The sequence below is a fragment of the Coenobita brevimanus genome, chromosome 117 (genome assembly GCF_032717465.1).
Source record: "Coenobita brevimanus isolate Jiangsu-jjx chromosome 117, ASM3271746v2, whole genome shotgun sequence".
Lineage (NCBI taxonomy): Eukaryota > Metazoa > Arthropoda > Malacostraca > Decapoda > Coenobitidae > Coenobita > Coenobita brevimanus.
The window spans coordinates 7,168,076-7,185,634 of record NC_137070.1 but is presented as its reverse complement, the minus strand read 5'-3'; the positions used below and the strand labels follow the sequence as shown (position 1 = coordinate 7,185,634).

At 50.9% G+C, this 17,559-nt stretch overlaps 1 protein-coding gene across 1 annotated transcript; it reads left to right on the top strand.

The window, feature by feature from the left end:
• Nucleotides 1-11,542: 11,542 nt before the first annotated feature.
• LOC145419027 (histone H2A-like) lies at nt 11,543-11,914 on the top strand. Its single transcript, XM_080287273.1, has one exon. The coding sequence runs from the start codon at nt 11,543-11,545 to the stop codon at nt 11,912-11,914; it is 372 nt and encodes a 123-aa protein (XP_080143399.1).
• The last annotated feature ends 5,645 nt before the right edge of the window (nt 11,915-17,559 follow it).

Here is a 17,559-nt window from a genome sequence, read left to right as displayed (position 1 = left end):
AGTGTGTTGGTTGGTACAGTCGGCCTAAGAAGTGCCGGCGGAGTATCCAGAAGTTTTCGGTCAGCGATAGTGTCCATACTCTTCCTTATATCTGTACGAGGTGAAACCTAATAGGTAAAATTGTTACAAAAAACATTAAATCCATGACCAGTTATCTGTATATTTCAAAATTATTGTAGGAAGCAGTTGGTTAGTTACGATAATAGGAATTCCTAAACGGAACTAACTGATATTTCACAACTGTCGCTCAGGGAGAGTCGGGAATAATTATTTTGTGGAGTTCAAATCTAGCGTGGTAACAGGCAGTGATTTTTGGGTAGCGTAAGACTGAACAAAAGCGAGCTTCAATAAACATTGGAAATGATAATGATTATTTATAAAATAATAATTTCCGTTACAATACGAGGGAATAATTTCAAGTCATTTATTTCCGTTTCCAATGTCTCCATGGACGACGACAGAAAGCGGGAAGGAGGCGTAAGCCAGTAAGCTATTATAAATGTTTCGATCAACACGCACGAAAGGAGATAACATTCACTCAATGACATGCAGTTATTACACTGCCTTTGGCCAGTTTCCCATGAAGAAAAATCTCAGGATTATTTCATATAAGACAGAGGGCTATCGGTGAAAAAAAAAAAAAAAAAAAAAAATACCGTACATCAGAGTCGGAGCTCCTTGGAGAATGCTACCTTCTGTTAGTGTCTGATATCCTCAGTGGATAATCGATTCGCAAGAGTAATAAAATGCAGAGGTTCATAAACCAAACATTGAGTTCAAAACTTCCAACAAAGCATTTTCTGTTGAGCAGGACATTAGAGTTTATTAAAAACACACACACACACACACACACACACACACACACACACAGTGACCGGGAGTTATAGGCGTACTGGCCACCGCGCGCGAAATTAATACATTTCACATTCATTCAAAACGGGAAAGATAACTAAGTGTTACCATCTAATATACCACTGCCTCCTGTTATTCATCTTACATCCTTACTTTCGCGATATGATATGTAATGCTGAGTAGAATTTGGCTCGACTTCTCGTCCCAAATCAACTCAACACGGAGCGGGGTCCTCTTTCGAGACCGGAGCTAGTGCAATGAAGAGAGGCAGGACATAAAAACCTTCGGCAACACCATACACGTGTATTATTTCAGTCAGACACAAGACATTTCAGTAGACATTACATCACAATATAGAGCAATACAAAACCTTATCTAAAATATTGTGTATCTCGCAGGATACTAGCTTCCTAGATATTAATGACAATACAACAAATCTTAGTACTAGGAGTACAGTAAATACCCGTGCGCGCGGAGCGCGTGAGGGGAGAAGGGGGGGGGGTTTGTGATCTACCAGGAGGGGGGGAAGTAGGGAGACACGGAGAGTGACTTAGAACGGCGAGGGGGAAGTTATGGTAATATTTAATGAGGCCCGATATTAGCAAGGGAGTTTAGGTGTTTTCTGTTGGCAAGAATTCTTTGACAATTAACTCTGGTTCTTATTTGGACTTTAAGGGCGGGGGTGAGGAGTGGAAAGAGTTTTTAGGGATAGCGTGCGGAGCAGGGGAATATAGTTATTACTTGCTGTCCTCGTTGTTTTGGTGACACTAGGTTTCTGTCGGCACAACTTATATATTACACATCTCCCCGGTATGTTATGTAGACTCACACTTCCCAACGCCTAACAAGGTCGGAACCCTCGTAAATTCTATTCCATTATATTACTCAGAGCTTAGCCAATAGCACTCCAATAATGTGTTAGCCTTTCTTCGGGCTCTAGAGAGAAGTCCTTAGAAAACTTCGGGATGACACTCGCACGTATTTTCACTTGAGGTCTCTACCCACATTCTCGCCCTTTAACGGAGGATTATGTCCTGGTTTACCCCAATGGAAATTACATGAAATTACTGCACTAGTCTTATTCTAAGAGGAAAGGAGTCACACTTAACCTACTTCACGATTATTACAGGATCACTCGTATTTCTCGTGGAGAGAAACACGGTTACCTCAGTGATGATCCGGTCGGACTGAGGGCGTCGTCAGGGTAGGGCGAGCCGGGAGGGCACGGGGCGACTCGCTAGGGCGTCCTCTCACGTCCGGGGGTTTCCGGACTGGGCTCCGGTGTAAGGCCCTTGGGACTGGGGCCGAAGAGGGCTAGGAACCTCTGGGTCAGGTCCCGGCGTCGCGGGGGCGTGGTGAGGTCTCGCCCGGGTGTCCTAGGGCGGGCCGGAAGAGGCGACGGACTGCGGTCTCCTATGAGCAGGGGCGCCGACAGGGGAGGACTGCGGTAGCGGCTGTCACGGGGGCCCGACAGGTGGGTCTTCTCAAGGGCCTCGCGCAGGGAACAGAGGCCGGGGGAGACAGGGAGGTCTTTCCTCCTTACTATACCCTGGGAGCGACCATCGATCGTCTCTACCGGAGTGCTGAGGGAGCGACCGTGGATCGTCTCTACCTGAGCTTTCAGGGAGCGACCATTGATCGTCTCTTCCTGATTTTTATAGGAGCGACCATAGATCGTCTCTACCTTGTTTTTATGGGAGCGACCATTGATCGTCTCTACCGGAGTGCTGAGGGAGCGACCGTTGATCGTCTCTACCTGAGCTTTCAGGGAGCGACCATTGATCGTCTCTACCTGATTTTTATGCGAGCGACCATAGATCGTCTCTATCTTTTTTTATGGGAGCGACCATTGATCGTCTCTACCGGAGTGCTGAGGGAGCGACCGTCGATCGTCTCTACCTGAGCTTTCAGGGAGCGACCATTGATCGTCTCTACCTGATTTTTATGGGAGCGACCATAGATCGTCTCTACCTTGTTTTTATGGGAGCGACCATTGATCGTCTCTACCGGGTTTTGATGGGAGCGACCATAGATCGTCTCTACCTTGACACTATTAGAGCGACCATATATCGTCTCTACCTTAGGGGCGCTGCCCGGAGTATAGTTTCTGACTCCACCCCTAGCTAACTCAGTGATTCCGCCATGCGAAGGTAGTGTCTTTCGCCTATGGTGGCGGCGGCGTGGTGGTTGAATGTCACAGGGGCGCACGGCCCGGGCTGACATGCGTCGTTGTTGCCCGGAGTGGTGATGGCTAGTGGCGGCTACCCCGTGGGGTCCGAGTGGGGGTGTCAGCATTCTCGTGGGCGAACTCCGTTGTTTCTGGTTCGCCCTGTTGTCGGGGATACTATGGTATTCTCCGGGATATTCTGGAGTACCGTATGTGTGTCTGTTAAAGCCACGCATTTCATGATAAATACGTTATTTGGCATGACGTGATGAAGGCATTGAATGTTTACCTTATATTCACTGTTTTCATAGAACGTATGGGAGTGGAGAGTGACCGCAGCAATCTGAAACTGTGCCGTCACTTCTTGGGGCGACGGTGCGTTGTTGTTGTTGTTGGTTCTCCAGATGAACCAGAAGGCGCGCACGCCCATACTTACTCTTTTATTTTGACTCTATTGTTTTAACCCCCAACCCTAGTTCAAAACATTTCGATTGTGCCCATCCCAAACCACCGTTGCGGAAAAGAAAGAAAGAAAGAAAGAAAGACATGAAGGGAAAAAAGGAAGAAAGAAAGACATGAAGGGAAAAAAGGAAGAAAGAAAGACATGAAGGGAAAAAAGAGAGAGAGAGGAAAAAAAAAGGTCGATAAACCAGAGTTCCTGAGAGGATAATTTGTAAGTCTGTCTTTCCCCTTTTTATCGAAAATCTTGTGGCTCCGATTGGAGCCGGAAATGTTGAAATGGCCAAGAGCGTAACCTCTCTACTTTGAGGAGGTGTACTTGGTGACAGCCTTGGTGCCTTCAGACACGGCGTGCTTGGCCAGCTCGCCAGGGAGGAGCAGCCTGACAGCCGTCTGGATCTCCCGGCTGGTGATGGTTGAACGCTTGTTGTAGTGTGCCAGGCGTGAAGCCTCTGCAGCAATGCGCTCGAAGATGTCATTCACGAAAGAGTTCATGATAGACATCGCCTTGGAGGAAACGCCGGTGTCAGGGTGGACCTTCTTGAGCACTTTGTAGATGTAGATGCTGTAGCTCTCCTTCCTCCTACGCTTCTTCTTCTTGTCTCCCTTGGCAATGGCCTTCTGGGCCTTGCCAGCCTTCTTAGCAGCCTTTCCGGAGGTCTTGGGTGGCATGGCGTCGCTGACGAGTCAGACGGTACTACTATGTGCACGGTGCGGGAGCGAGCGAGAGACTGAGTCGACATGGGGGACGCGCTTGCTGAAATCCTTATATGTGATTGCTGCCCGATCGCAGCCCGGCTTCTGCCTCGTTCCCATTCGCGGGTGGGATGGGGCCGGATCGGGAAGACGGGTATTTAAGGGAAGGTTGCGGGCGGGTGACCACTCGCAGTCCACCTCTCGCCGAGGCAACACCTCCACCGCTGTTCCCGGCGGGACCAGCTCTCCACAGCAGCCGTTTCAGCTGAGGGTCAGGCCTGTCCTTTCCACCTTCGGGAGTGCCCTGGTCAGCCCACCAGGAGATGTAGGCTGTCCGCCCTTTCCATGGCCGACCGCCATTCCTCCGCCACTACCTTGACCGGGGTTGTGCCCTTCGTGTCCACCAGGACCGGGCCTACCCTCCACGCTTCCACCTGCTGCTGTGGAGAGCTGGAGCGAGTCAGATGGGGGTTGAGGGCAGAGTTCGGGACTTCAACCTGAGCTTCGGCGCCCTACCATCGGCGCCGTTTTGTCCATCATGCTCTCGTCCCTCTCTGCCCTCGGTTAACATCGGAGCAGCCGGCCGCATACCATCACCGTCGTTTGGGGGTTTCTACCTGAGTATGCTGGCGCCCTCTCCATCGGCGCCGTGCTGTCTACCGCTCTCCCCCTCGCCTCCTCGATCATCGGGTTGTTTCCATCATCGCCTCGTTCCCTTCCTCTGCCGCCCTTGCCCTGTCTGCCAGTCTTCGTCCCTGCTTTGCTCCTTTATTGGAGCTATTTTCGCCTATCTTTGATGGGCTCTTTGTTTGCCCGTTCCCCACCATGTTGTGGGGAGAATATCACAACAACAACAACGGCAGGTGACCCACTCCCTGCCTAGACACCGTCTGATGCAGAGCCCTGACTGTTTTCTCACTCGTGCTGGACTTAGTCTGATTTACTAGTGGCGATTTTTCGCCTGTTTTCTCAGTTTTGCCAGTTTTGAGACTTAGTCTCTGGCACTGAGAAGAATTTTTGCTGTTTTCCAGGTTTTTTCTGGGACTTTGTCTCCGATTGCCTGGGTGTGAGTGGGAGTGTGTGTGTGTTTGTGACTGTGCGTGTGGGTGTGGGTGTTTTTTTTTTTTTTTTTTGCCTGCAGTTAGTGTCCCTCACCGTAGTACGACGCTGAACCCTGAAGGGGTGCCGTTAGGGCACTTCCATGAAGGGGGGCCTTTAGGGCCTGGTTATAGGAGGCGGTGAGGGCGGCTCTGTTAGATTAGGGAAAACCCGAAAGGGGCAGTGGCGGGGCCTCCCATCGCCCTTTAGAGGGCGGGGAGCATAGGTTGCCCGTCACTGTAGGGACCTGACCACTTTTGCTGTTTTTTTTGTTTGTGCTGTTTGAGTGGTTGTGTGTGTGAGGTGTATGTGTGTGTGTGTGTGTGTGTGTGTGTGTGTTGACTGAGTTTTTTTTTTGGTTGCTTCTGTGAGCAAATGAAGGGATCCAGCATCCCTAGGCCCCAGGGGCATTCCCGCCTCCCACTTCCTCAGTCGAGGCCCTCCATCCCGTGTCCTGCCACAGGCACGAAGCGGGAGTGTCACTGCTCTGACTCAAGCTCCCACTCATCAGCTCACGAGGTTTCCTGTGCTAACCCCTCTACACCCAAGTCTACGGGAGTGGTACCTCGCTTGCATGGTGACTCTACCCGTTCTGCTAAGGCAGCCCGCCGACATGAGGCTATGGAGGAGGTTGCACCTGCTCCACCATCTCTCTCTTCCACCAAGGGCACTTCAGCTTCTCTAAGTGCAGATGCCAGCCCTACTCCGCGGCAAGGCACTCCCGTGAACTGATCCCTCGATCCGCAGCCTCGCGCTCCCACCTGCGCACCCTCTCACGAGCCTAGGCCGGCTAGTTCTCGCATTCTCAAGCGGCTGGAGGTCCCGTCGGAGGCTCCTGCTGCGACTCAGATCTCCCCCTCTGCTGATCCCGCTCTGCATGAAGATGAGGGTTTCACCCCCGTGGTACGCAAGGGATCGAGGCGTGCTCGCCAGGGAAACGGCCCTTCTCTGGCAGTACGCACTGGGCCTCCCCTCAGGGGTCCTTCTGTTGCTCGTCCCTCCGTGTCAGCAGCTGTGCGTCCGCCGCCCCGCTCTGCATTCCCAGCTTTCCGTGTGCCGGTACAGGACGGGCATGCGACGAGTTACGACGCCGTGGCTGCACTAGAGCGTCACCTGCCAGAGCTACGCTGCTCCAACCTGATAGGTCGGGATGGAAGCTCGGTGTTGGTGCCGAAGGACGAGGGAGCCTACGACCTCTTGAGAACAGCTCTGCAGGACGAGGCCTGCCCTGTGAAGCTAGTCGAGCTGACGCCTGGCCAACAGTCTACGAAGGCAGTTGTCATGGGTTATCCCTTGAGAATGCCTACGGAGATCCTGCTTCACCACCCTCAGGTCGAAGAGGCAACCCGCTGCCAGAAAGCGCGGACCCGGGAGGAGACTTGTCAGGTCATTGTCACCCTGCGGGGTCCTCTGATCCCTGCGATCGACCTGGGGAACTGGGGAAAATATCACCTTCGCCCCTTCACCCCGGAGCCACTCCGTTGCTACCGCTGCCAACGCTACGGGCACCACCATGCCAACTGCAACCACCCCGTCATCTGCGGCATGTGCAGTGGCGCCCACGACACGGACGAGTGCCTGCAGCGGTTCAAGGCAAACCAACCAATTGCGGCCAAGTGCCCTAACTGCTCCGGACGAAACCACGCCTGGCACCCCAGTTGCCCTGCGAGGGTTCACCGAGTGAACCAGGGTCGAGAGAGGCAGGTTGCTTTTGTGCAGGAGCACCAGGCCACCAGCGCCACTCCAGCTCCCCCTGGCACTTTCATCTGGGGACAACAGCGCCGCCCTCTCATCCAGCGCCCACCACCTCTCAGCGACCAGGAGTTCCCTCCATTGCCCTCAGCTCTCACTGTGGTCCAGACCACAGCAGAGGTCCACCGCCAACAGCCGCCTGTCTCGCCACCACTTCCAACTGTAGCGACCAGTGGGTCACTGACAATTCCGCCACCAGTGTCTGGCTCCACACCCAGTCCACCCCCCGCTCCTGCTCCTCCGGTGATCTCGTTCACAACGGAGGAGCTCAGGACCTTTGCCACAGAGCTCGCGATGACCCTAGCGAAGACAGTAGCTTTAACCCTCGACATCCCTCTCCCAACAGAGCCCCTTGCCGAAGCTGCCAATCGCCTTGTGGACCAGGCGATCGAGAGGAAGATGGCAAGCCTAGGTGCTCCTCTGTCCCCTCGCCGCCCAGCTCGTTCGGCAGGGTGACCCCGTCCCACATCGCACAGGACAGCTCGCCCGTCCAAGAGGGTCAAGCCACGACCTCCCAATGCTCTGTCTTCCACCGCACAGCTGCCTCGTCATCGCCATCGTTTGGGGCAAACCCTAACACCATCTGGGTCCAAAGTGATGGACAGGGCCTCACCACTGCTGCAGGAGAACGACCGTCCGCAGCTGTCGCCGGACGGCCAGTAGACCCCTCTCTCAGGCTCCTCCAGTGGAATTGTGTGGGAGCACGGAGCAAGCTCCCCCTTTTGCAGGAAGCGGCCGCAAAGGACCGCCCTCATGTCATTCTCCTGCAGGAGACCCTGCTCCCGGGCAATTCCACTTTCCATCTCTCGGGATACACCACCCATCTCCTCCCGTATATTCGTGGCGTTACACGGGGATGTGCCGTTCTGGTCCGGGACCACATCGCGTGCACGGATTGTGAGCCCCCTCCTTTCTGTGGACCTGATGTGGAGGTTCAGGGCGTGGTTCTCCATCTGGCGATGTCGCCCCTGACGGTATACAATGTATACCGGAGCCAGAGGAGCACCCTGTAGTTGGGGGAACTTTTCTCCCAAGCTGCCAGGGGAGCTGTGTACATTGGGGGCGACTTCAATGCCCACCATGCCCTGCTCTCTTCGCCTCTTCGGCCCAACGATGCAGGACGACACACCTCTTTAATACTGGAGGAGGTGGGTGATGTTTCCCTATTAAACGACACCACTGAGGCCACACACATTGACGGGGGGCATCTGGACTTGGCGTTTGTGTCCTCCCCCCTTGCGGGCTCGGCAACATGGTCACTGCACCCTCACCTTGCTAGTGATCATTTTGCCCTAGAGGTCACTCTGCCAACTGCTCCACTCCCACCGACGCCGCCCCCTCCTCTGCGGTGGGACTTCCGTAGGGCCGACTGGGTGGCGTTTGCCCAGGCCTTAGCTGGGGCCTTTGCTGCATCTCCTCCCGCCTCAGACCTCGAGAGACGAGCAGATCAGGTGGCGAGTATCTTTTCACAGGCTGCCTCTCTTGCTATCCCCCTGCAGCGTCGATCCGCGAGGTGCTATCGGGACGGCTGGATTTACTGCGACAGGGTCGAGGAATTGAACCGGCGGCTCAATGCGGCACGCAGGCAGTACCGACGGCGTCGCACATCTCCACACCGTCGGTACCTGGTGGCTGTCACGCGACATGTCGCCACAAAGAAATGCCGCCTCAAGGAGGAGGCGTGGATTGGATGGTGTCGTACCCTAGACGCTCACACCACACTCAGGGAGATGTGGAGGAGAATCAGGTCCATCTCCGATCCACGTCCTCCTCGTCCGCCCTCGCATCCTGATCCTGCCGCGGAGGCCAGCCGCCTCGCTCAGCACTTCGCAGATCGCTCTGCTTCAAGCAATCTCCCACAATCCGTCCAGATTCTGCAGGCTCAGCTATGCACCGCTCGTGCCACGGCAGTTCAGGCTGCCTGTGATAGGCCAGACCCAGCTGATTGTCCCATCACCAGCGGGGAGGTTCTAAAAGCACTGCACCACAGGGGGGACTCTGCGCCTGGACTGGACGGGATTACATATTCACTCCTGTCACACGCTGGAGATTGCGGCAGCGAGCGCCTACTTGATCTAATCAACCTCTCGTGGTCTGAGGGGCGTCTGTCAAGGTCGTGGAAGGCGGCTGTTATTCACCCGATTCCTAAGCCTCAAGATTCTACCGCCATGCGCCCCATCTCCCTTCTTAGCTGTATCGCTAAAACGGCTGAGAGGGTTGTGCGGGCTCGTCTCGCTTGGCGGCTGGGACCACTGCACCCCAGGATCTTCGCTTACCACCATGGTAGGAGTGCCACTCACTGCCTCGCGTCTTTCCTTGGGGAACTGAGAGGGGGAAGGGGGATGGCCGTCTTCCTCGACCTTGAGAAGGCTTTTGAACTAGCCAGCCCTACGGTTATTTTGGCTGCCCTTGCAGACAGGGGTGTGGGAGGCAGGCTTTTGTCCTGGATTAGGGACTTCTTTGCGGATCGCTCTGCAGGGGTCAGATTTCAGGGGCACCTCTCACACTTTTACAAACATTTAAATGGCACGCCCCAGGGGAGCGTATTAAGTCCTCTCCTTTTCAATATCCTTATGGAGGGGCTCTTAACTATCGACTATGGGCCTGGCGTCACCCTCCTCTGTTATGCGGACGATCTTGCTCTCGTCTTTACAAGAAGGGATTGTTTTAGACAGGCTGACTTGGACCTTTCTCGGCTCCATGCCAAGTGTGCCGAGTTAGGCCTCAAAATTAACTTTCAGAAGACCAAGTGCCTGCCATTCGGACTCCGCCCCCCAGACTTTCCACTGCTACTCGGTGGCCATCAGCTCTCCCTTGTCACTGCACATCGGTACTTGGGGGTCTGGCTTGACGCGGGTCTCAACTTTTCCTGCCACGTTCGGTACCTGAGGGAGCGTGCATCCACCCGCATGGCTGCTCTCCGCTATCTATCCAAGCGGAGTTTGGGGGCATCATATTCCGTCCTACGGACTTTTTATATACACGCAGTCCGATCCTTAGTAGACTACAGCGCCATCTGCTTGACGGGACTCGCTCCACCAGTCGCTAGATCTCTGGAGGTCATCCAGAATGATGCCCTCCGCATTATGCTGGGTGCTCCACGCTGGACCCGACTTGTCAATCTGCGTATGGAGGGTGGGCTGCCATCTCTGGCCCATCGCATTGTATTACGAGCGGCAATTGTCACTCTGAAGCTGATCCAGTGCCTGCCTCACCTGCCTGTCTCTGCCCTCCTAAAACGCCTTCTCTGCTGCCCACCCGAGCTGGCCCCTCAGCGTGACTGGGCCCGCACCACAGCCACTGTCATTCATGGATTGGGAGCTGCTGCAAGCCTCTGTCAAGATCCCAACTCTCTCTTTCCTGGATATGTTGATCCACCGCCATGGGATCCTCCTCTTTTTAATATTATTTGTCCATCGGAGGCTAAACCTCGCCCCTCAATTCCAGCACTCCTTCGCCAGGAGGGTCTCAGTAGGGTGGCAGCTCTGGCCTTAGCAGACTCAGCCATCTATTACACTGATGGCTCTGTTTCCTCTAATGGCGCAGCTGGAGCGGCCTTTGTCTCTGGGCAAATAGTGGAAGCTTGGCGACTCTCTTCAGGTGTATCTGCTTTCCAGGCGGAACTTGCGGCCATCCTGGGTGCATTGCGCCATGCTTACCACCATCGTCGCAATCGAGTCATAATCCACACAGACTCTCTTTCCTCCATTCAGAGATTACGATCCTTCTCGCTGCATGACAACGTCTTTCTCCTAACAGCAATTCATACATTTGCATCACTTCTTGTCCATAGGGGCGCAACGATTAACCTTCACTGGCTCCCGGGACATGTGGGAATCAGTGGTAACGAGCGTGCTGATGACGCTGCGTGCTCAGCTTGCGATCTCCCAGACATCACATTCCCACTACGCCCTAGTCCCTTGCACCTCATCCGCACTCTCACTGCCACCATGGGAAGACTATCCCTAGAGGACCATCAGCTCTGGGTCACGGAGGGCTCTTGCTCTGCAAAATGGTATGCTACTGCCACGTCCTATTCCCTCCTGTTGCCCCCCCCAGGTCTACCTAATTTTATTGTAGTCCGGCTTCGAAGATTGCGTCTTGGGTTTCTCTGCTACAAGCAAATTGTGGGTATGGAGCCAGACCCGTGTGAACATTGCTTGGCCAGCTGTGAGGAGCCCCTTCTTCATGATCTTCTGGACTGCCCAGCCACCACCATGCTCAGGTCTGAGCTCGACTCGGCCCTAGCCCGATCTGGTGACGTCTTTATGGACGCTGCTGGCGTTGTTGCCCGTGCTCCATTAAATAAGTTAATTACTACGGTAAGGGATTATCCTCCACCTCGCTAAAGCAAGTTCGCGCAAGTAGTGCGCACCTCTGACGGGCTCTCGGTTTGCCCGTGTCCCAGGAAACTGGGACGAATATCCCACAACAACACAACAAAAGGTGGGTGACGCATTAGTCTTCTCCTGAAGGTCTTCCTACTCCAGCGACGACGAAGATGATACTACTACTACCATGTCAGGACGTGGCAAGGGAGGCAAGGTGAAGGGAAAGTCCAAGTCCCGATCTAGCAGGGCTGGGCTCCAGTTCCCCGTCGGCAGGATCCACCGTCTCCTTCGTAAAGGCAATTACGCCGAGCGTGTGGGTGCTGGTGCCCCCTTCTACTTGGCTGCAGTCATGGAGTACCTAGCAGCTGAAGTGCTTGAGCTGGCTGGCAACGCAGCCCTTGACAACAAGAAGACTCCTATCATTCCCCGTCACCTGCAGTTGGCTATCCGCAATGACGAGGAGCTCAACAAGCTCTTCTCTGGCGTCATCATCGCCCAGGGAGGTGTCCTGCCTAACATCCAGGCTGTGCTGCTCCCCAAGAAGACGGAGAAGAAGTAAACGCTTCCAAGAAATCCTTCTTCTTCTTCACCTCCATCGGCTCCTTTAGGAGCCACATTCGTTTCTTGAGAGAGAATAGACTTTGGCATTGCCCAACATCATCATCATCATCATCATCATATTTGTGTATGGATGAATGTGTTGGTATACTGTATGTATGTGTCTGTCTGTATGTATGTATGTGCGTATAATGTGGTATGTGTTGAATGCTGGCATGTGTCTGTGGCTATATTTATGTTCGGTTGGATGTAAGAAGCTACTGACATCAGTGAAGGTCGATTAATAATATTATTATTCCCACTACTACATAGCGTCTTGTCCCGTTCCCAACTGCACCTACATAATACTGTACTGTATAATTATGCCTCCTAAATAATAAATAACTGCCAGGCCGGGTGGATGAATGAAAACACAGGTGATGATGGCTGTTCTCCCACCATCGAAGGAATGGACAAAGTCGTTCAGTGACAGAGGATATGGTGATGTATTCAACAGTATATATATATATATATATATATATATATATATTATCCGTGTGGTGACGACCATGGTGGATTTAACACCCCCAAATAAGAGGAATAATTAAGAAAATACTATTCATTCATTTCTCTCGTCATTAGTAGTATTACAACAACTAGTTCCTATAAAAAAAAGAAAAAAAAAAAACCATCATCATCTATCTATTCATCCATCCATTCATTCATTCATTCATTCATCATCATCATCATCATCAAGATTAATAATAATAATAATCATCATCATCAGCAGCAGCCATCGAACTGCGAGCTCCGGTGTAGGCCTGCTTAGTGAAGCTGTTGGGAGGCGAGTGTCAGCCACTTTGTCAACCACCTCTTCTATATAATGAACAAGCGGTCGTGCAAGTACCAACCGGATCCATTTAAATTTGATTTCAGGCCTCGGCGGTTGTATGGCGGTTGATGCAATGCTTGTACGATGGGTGATAGGTGGGTTTTGTCACTTAGAGAAAACGGCCGTGACAGCGACAAATTCAAGGGATAACTTGTTCATATGCAGACATTCTGTCTGTCTAACACTTAGGCATTCATATCATGCACTGTGTGGGTGGTGCCTCACCGACGTGACTGACTGTGTCTTCTATTCTCTAGGTGCATCCTTCAAGTTTGCTGCTCGTGCATATGAAGGCAGAAATACCTTGGAATAGTGGGATTTGCCTTCACGATTTATGGAGGCGACTCCCGGAGCACAGCAGAGGAGATGCTCTCGCAACAGGATGGAAATTGCCCTGATAGGTATGGAGAAAGCTTTCCTGAAATGGGGGGGGGGGTTAGATCAGAGGGACAGAGAAAGCAATGGCCCAGCACGATAAGTGATAATGTATGTGTATGCAGACGTCCATAAAAATTAGAAGATGTAGAAGCAAAATTGACAGTTGCCTAACCCCCCCCTTTTTTTTTTTTTTAACTGCCAGAGAGAGAGAGAGAGAGAGAGAGAGGGAGGTTTGGTATGGTTCAGGTAGGTTAGGGTTGGTTATGTTAGGTGTGGTAAGAGTTGGTTGGGTTGCATTACATGTCTTCATATCCGTGACATTAAAAAAAAAAAAAGAAAAAAAAACATATGTTTAGTAACTGTGTGGTGTCAGGCAGGGTGGATGTGTTGTACTTAAACCCCTGTCTGTTCACTGTACATAGCCATTTTCCCTTTTTCGTTTTATACTTTATCAACTTGTTATACTTATTATATTTCTTAAAATTGTTTGCTTGTTTTTAACCTATGGTAGACATGTAATTTTCTAACCTTAACCATCATGTAAATGCGCGTCCACACGTGTCCTCGAACATGTGTTGACAACACGGTTGGCAGCATGTTTGGGTACATGTATGCAGCAGTACTTGGACAGATGTATGCAAACATGTTTCAGTGCAGCTTCGAACACTGGCAGCAGAGGTGATGGGATATGAGTGGCCATACCAGGCAGCTGAGACTTCATCATGATGTTGCCAACATGTTCTGGACGCTGCTGTTTCCAGTATGTTTGCAGCGTGTTCGTTACTGTGTTGCATACATGTTGCCAGCACTTGTTCGAGCACACGCGTGGACGGGCACTAATAGAACAAAGCTCCTATTTCTGCGGCTGAAGTGTAGCTGGCACACCTTTGTGACATCAAGACCATATTGATAGCTTATTCCTTTGCAGTTGAGCATTTATTGATATCAAGAGGTCATGATCTTAACGTCTTAGCCATAACTTCTTTTCATAATCAGCACCATGCTCTAAGATAATCTTGTGTTACAGGTCAATGAGATAATAAGACATTAGTACGCAGGTAGGCTACATCCTTTCCATATTTTTTCACTTAGTGTCTATGTCAGGATATACTGTAGTCGTACTTTCTTGCTACAGCTCACCGCTCAAGATGGAGAGTGGCAGTTTTATGTGAAGAGTATATTGACTCTTACGATGGCTTCCTATTTTTACAGTGTTCTTGGCAGCATCAACGCAAACACATTCACCCGCCATTCCATCACTTCAGGAAGCAAGGTCTGCAATTAAGTGTATAAACATCTTCAGCAGTGTTTTAGTCTACAGTATATTCTAATTAGTGTTTTTGTTAGTATTTAAATACTGCCTGAATCAGCACAATATTTTACGAAAGACAAACTACAGCGGAACAATTCTAAATCCCAGACAGTATATGGTGACAAGTATTTATGAGCAATATGAGCACTCGGAATTATGAATCTGGTGACAGCACGGATGAGTCACGTACAGCGAAGGATCTAAGTGAAATGTTACCCTGGAATCTCGAAAACGACATGCTTGATTGGGAAGTGGTGCGTACCGTACTTGAACAAGATGAACCACTCGACATGCCTGACTGGAAAGGATGGATGCACTTTTAGCACTGGACCTTCGGAGGAAAGCAACATTATGTCTAACTACTTGCGATATACTGGCCAGGAAAATGACAAAACTATACCACCTGATACATCTAATGCTTCTTGGTTACGTTTGCCAGCCTTTGGTGAAAAGCAAAACTGCAGTTCTTTACCCGGCACGATTGATGAAGGCAGTGCCATGGCTGCAGGTCAAACAGCACCAGGCATCCCGATCATCACGATTGTTCAAGGTAGTGCCATGGCTGCAGGTCAAACAGCAACAGACATCCTGATCATGATTGTTCAAGGTAGTGCCATGGCTGCAGGTCAAACAGCACCAGGCATCCCGATCATCACGATTGTTCAAGGTCGTGCCATGGCTGCAGGTCAAACAGCACCAGGCATCCCGATCATCACGAATGATCAAGTTAAACTGCCTCCACCGACCCCAGGTAAAAGACTTGTAAGGGCGACACACCGCTGTACCTGCGTAATCCTGACCATTACAAGGACCCAGGCGATAAGAAACGCATAATTGGTGCAAAAAAGACTTTCAGATCGAGAATCGAAACAAAAGTTCAAGCAGAGAAAATGACAAGAGAAGAAGCGGACAGAAAAATAAATGAGATGAACAAGGGGAACTTCGTTTATTATTGCATAACTTCCGAAGACGGGACAGAAAAATATGTTTTAATGGATAAAAGTCAGTGTCAAGTTCAGTAATTTACTAATAATAATCCATCCATCCATCCATCATCCAATCCTATATTGCCCCATGAGGAGCAGAGGAGCCCGAGGTTAGGCAAGTTGGTCCTGATATTTAAGGTGAGTGACCAGCCTCACTCATCCCTGAGTGGCATTACGTGAACAATAAACCCCAACCATCCCTTGGATATAAACCTCCGCCGGCTAAATCCGACTGGAGTGTCTTAATTACGCACTAAACCACCAGGCGCCATAATCTGGTTATATAGTTACCACCCAGCGTAGTAAATGGTTTTCTGGTGTACAGGAAACCATTTGGCTTGTCACTCAGTGTAGAGTCATCCATGGGCAGAAGGAAGGGAAAAGAATGAAGGAAAAAAAAAAAAACAGAAGAGGAAGTGTAAAGTCATCCATAGGCAGAAGGAAGTGGAAAGAGTGAAGAAAAGAAAGACAGAAGAGGAAGAAAGGACAAGAGGATAAGGCAGACACCCGAAGCAGCACTACATCGAGTGAGTGGATGGTGAGCGCCTCGACCTAGCACATTATTAATAATAATGATAATAATACTGTTATGCCAGCAGGCTTAGGGTGGGTTTTGTGTTTGGAGATGCGGGGAACCTTCTAGAAATTAAGAGTTGTGTCGTAGGCTTAGGCTGCTGTTTGCACCTGAAAATGTGAGGAACATTATGGAGATTTGTTAGTAACCACCTTCCCCCGTGCAGGGCGGTGGTGGTCCTGACAGACCCCCAACTGTATCACAGACTGACCGGCCCCAGACTGACCGGCCCCAGACTCGTGCTCCCCTCGACATTCCCGTAAATAATGCATCATTTGTTGGTCATCATGCTCTTGGTTCCAATCCTCTGGCTGGCCTAAACCCTTTCATTATTAAGGTGATTGATGGCTGTGCTGGTGAAGTGAAACAGGCCAAGAAACTGGCTAATGAAGAACTCCTCGTAAAGACTGTTACTTTCTCTCAAGTAAAAGACTTGTTAAAGCTGTGCAAGTTTCATTGGATATCTCGAGCCGAAGATCCCTGTTACCATGACTTCCCGCAAGGGTGTTATCTTTTCCAGGGACCTCATGGTGATGAGTGAGGACAAGATTATGCAGGAACTCGCTCAACAAAATGCCATAAATGCTAAATTCATCACCAGATTTTCGGAAGGCATAAGGACTAAGCCTGCAACCATTACCTTGACTCTTGGTAAAGTTTCTCTTCCCGATCAATTTACAGTTGGCTATGAAACTGTTAACATATGGCCATATATCCCTAGCCCACTTCGCTGTTTGAAATGTCAACTATATGGAAATAGTGACAAGTCTTGTCAGATGTTCCAATCAGTGTATGGCTCAGAGTCATGATGCTGAACACTGCACATCCGTGACTGTTCAAGTATGCTGCTTTCACTGCAAGGGTGCTCACGCCACTTCCTCGAGGGATTGTCCCAAGTGGAAGGAGAAGGAGGTCTGCACGGTGAAGGCAACTGAGGGCATCTCCTACTACAAATGGTAGGAAGAAGGTGAAGGCAACTGAGGCCATCTCCTACTACAAATGGTTGGAAGAAGGTGAAGGCATTGCATGCAACTCCCTCGCCGAATACCTTCTATGCTTCAGCGGTCATGGTCCGTCCTGTAATGTGCTCTGTCGAGACACAGACTGCCCCTGCCCCTGTTCCTCATGCCACTAACTCTACCTCTTCAACTCAGCCTCCTGTAAGCTCCAATTGTCTGATATCCCTACAGCTACTTTATATTCTCAAGAGGCTGCTGTCACTCAGTCAGTAAGGTCTAAACCAAAGTGTGACAGATGTAGTAAGATTAATCTGACCATCTCACAAAACAGGTGTCAGCACAGCCAAACGCTGGATAATGTCACTGATCCCGACCATGCCGAAGCCAACACATGTGGGGCAAGAGTTTATTAAACGGGTAAACATATGAGGCGGTCTTCTGCTAAACCTCTTAGCCTCCCTGACACACCCATTAAGCTTGACCTAGGATCAGCTGCGGACAGCGCAGGAGGAGAAGGAGAAAAAACATGAGGAGAAGGAAAATACTGCTATACACTAAGATTGTCT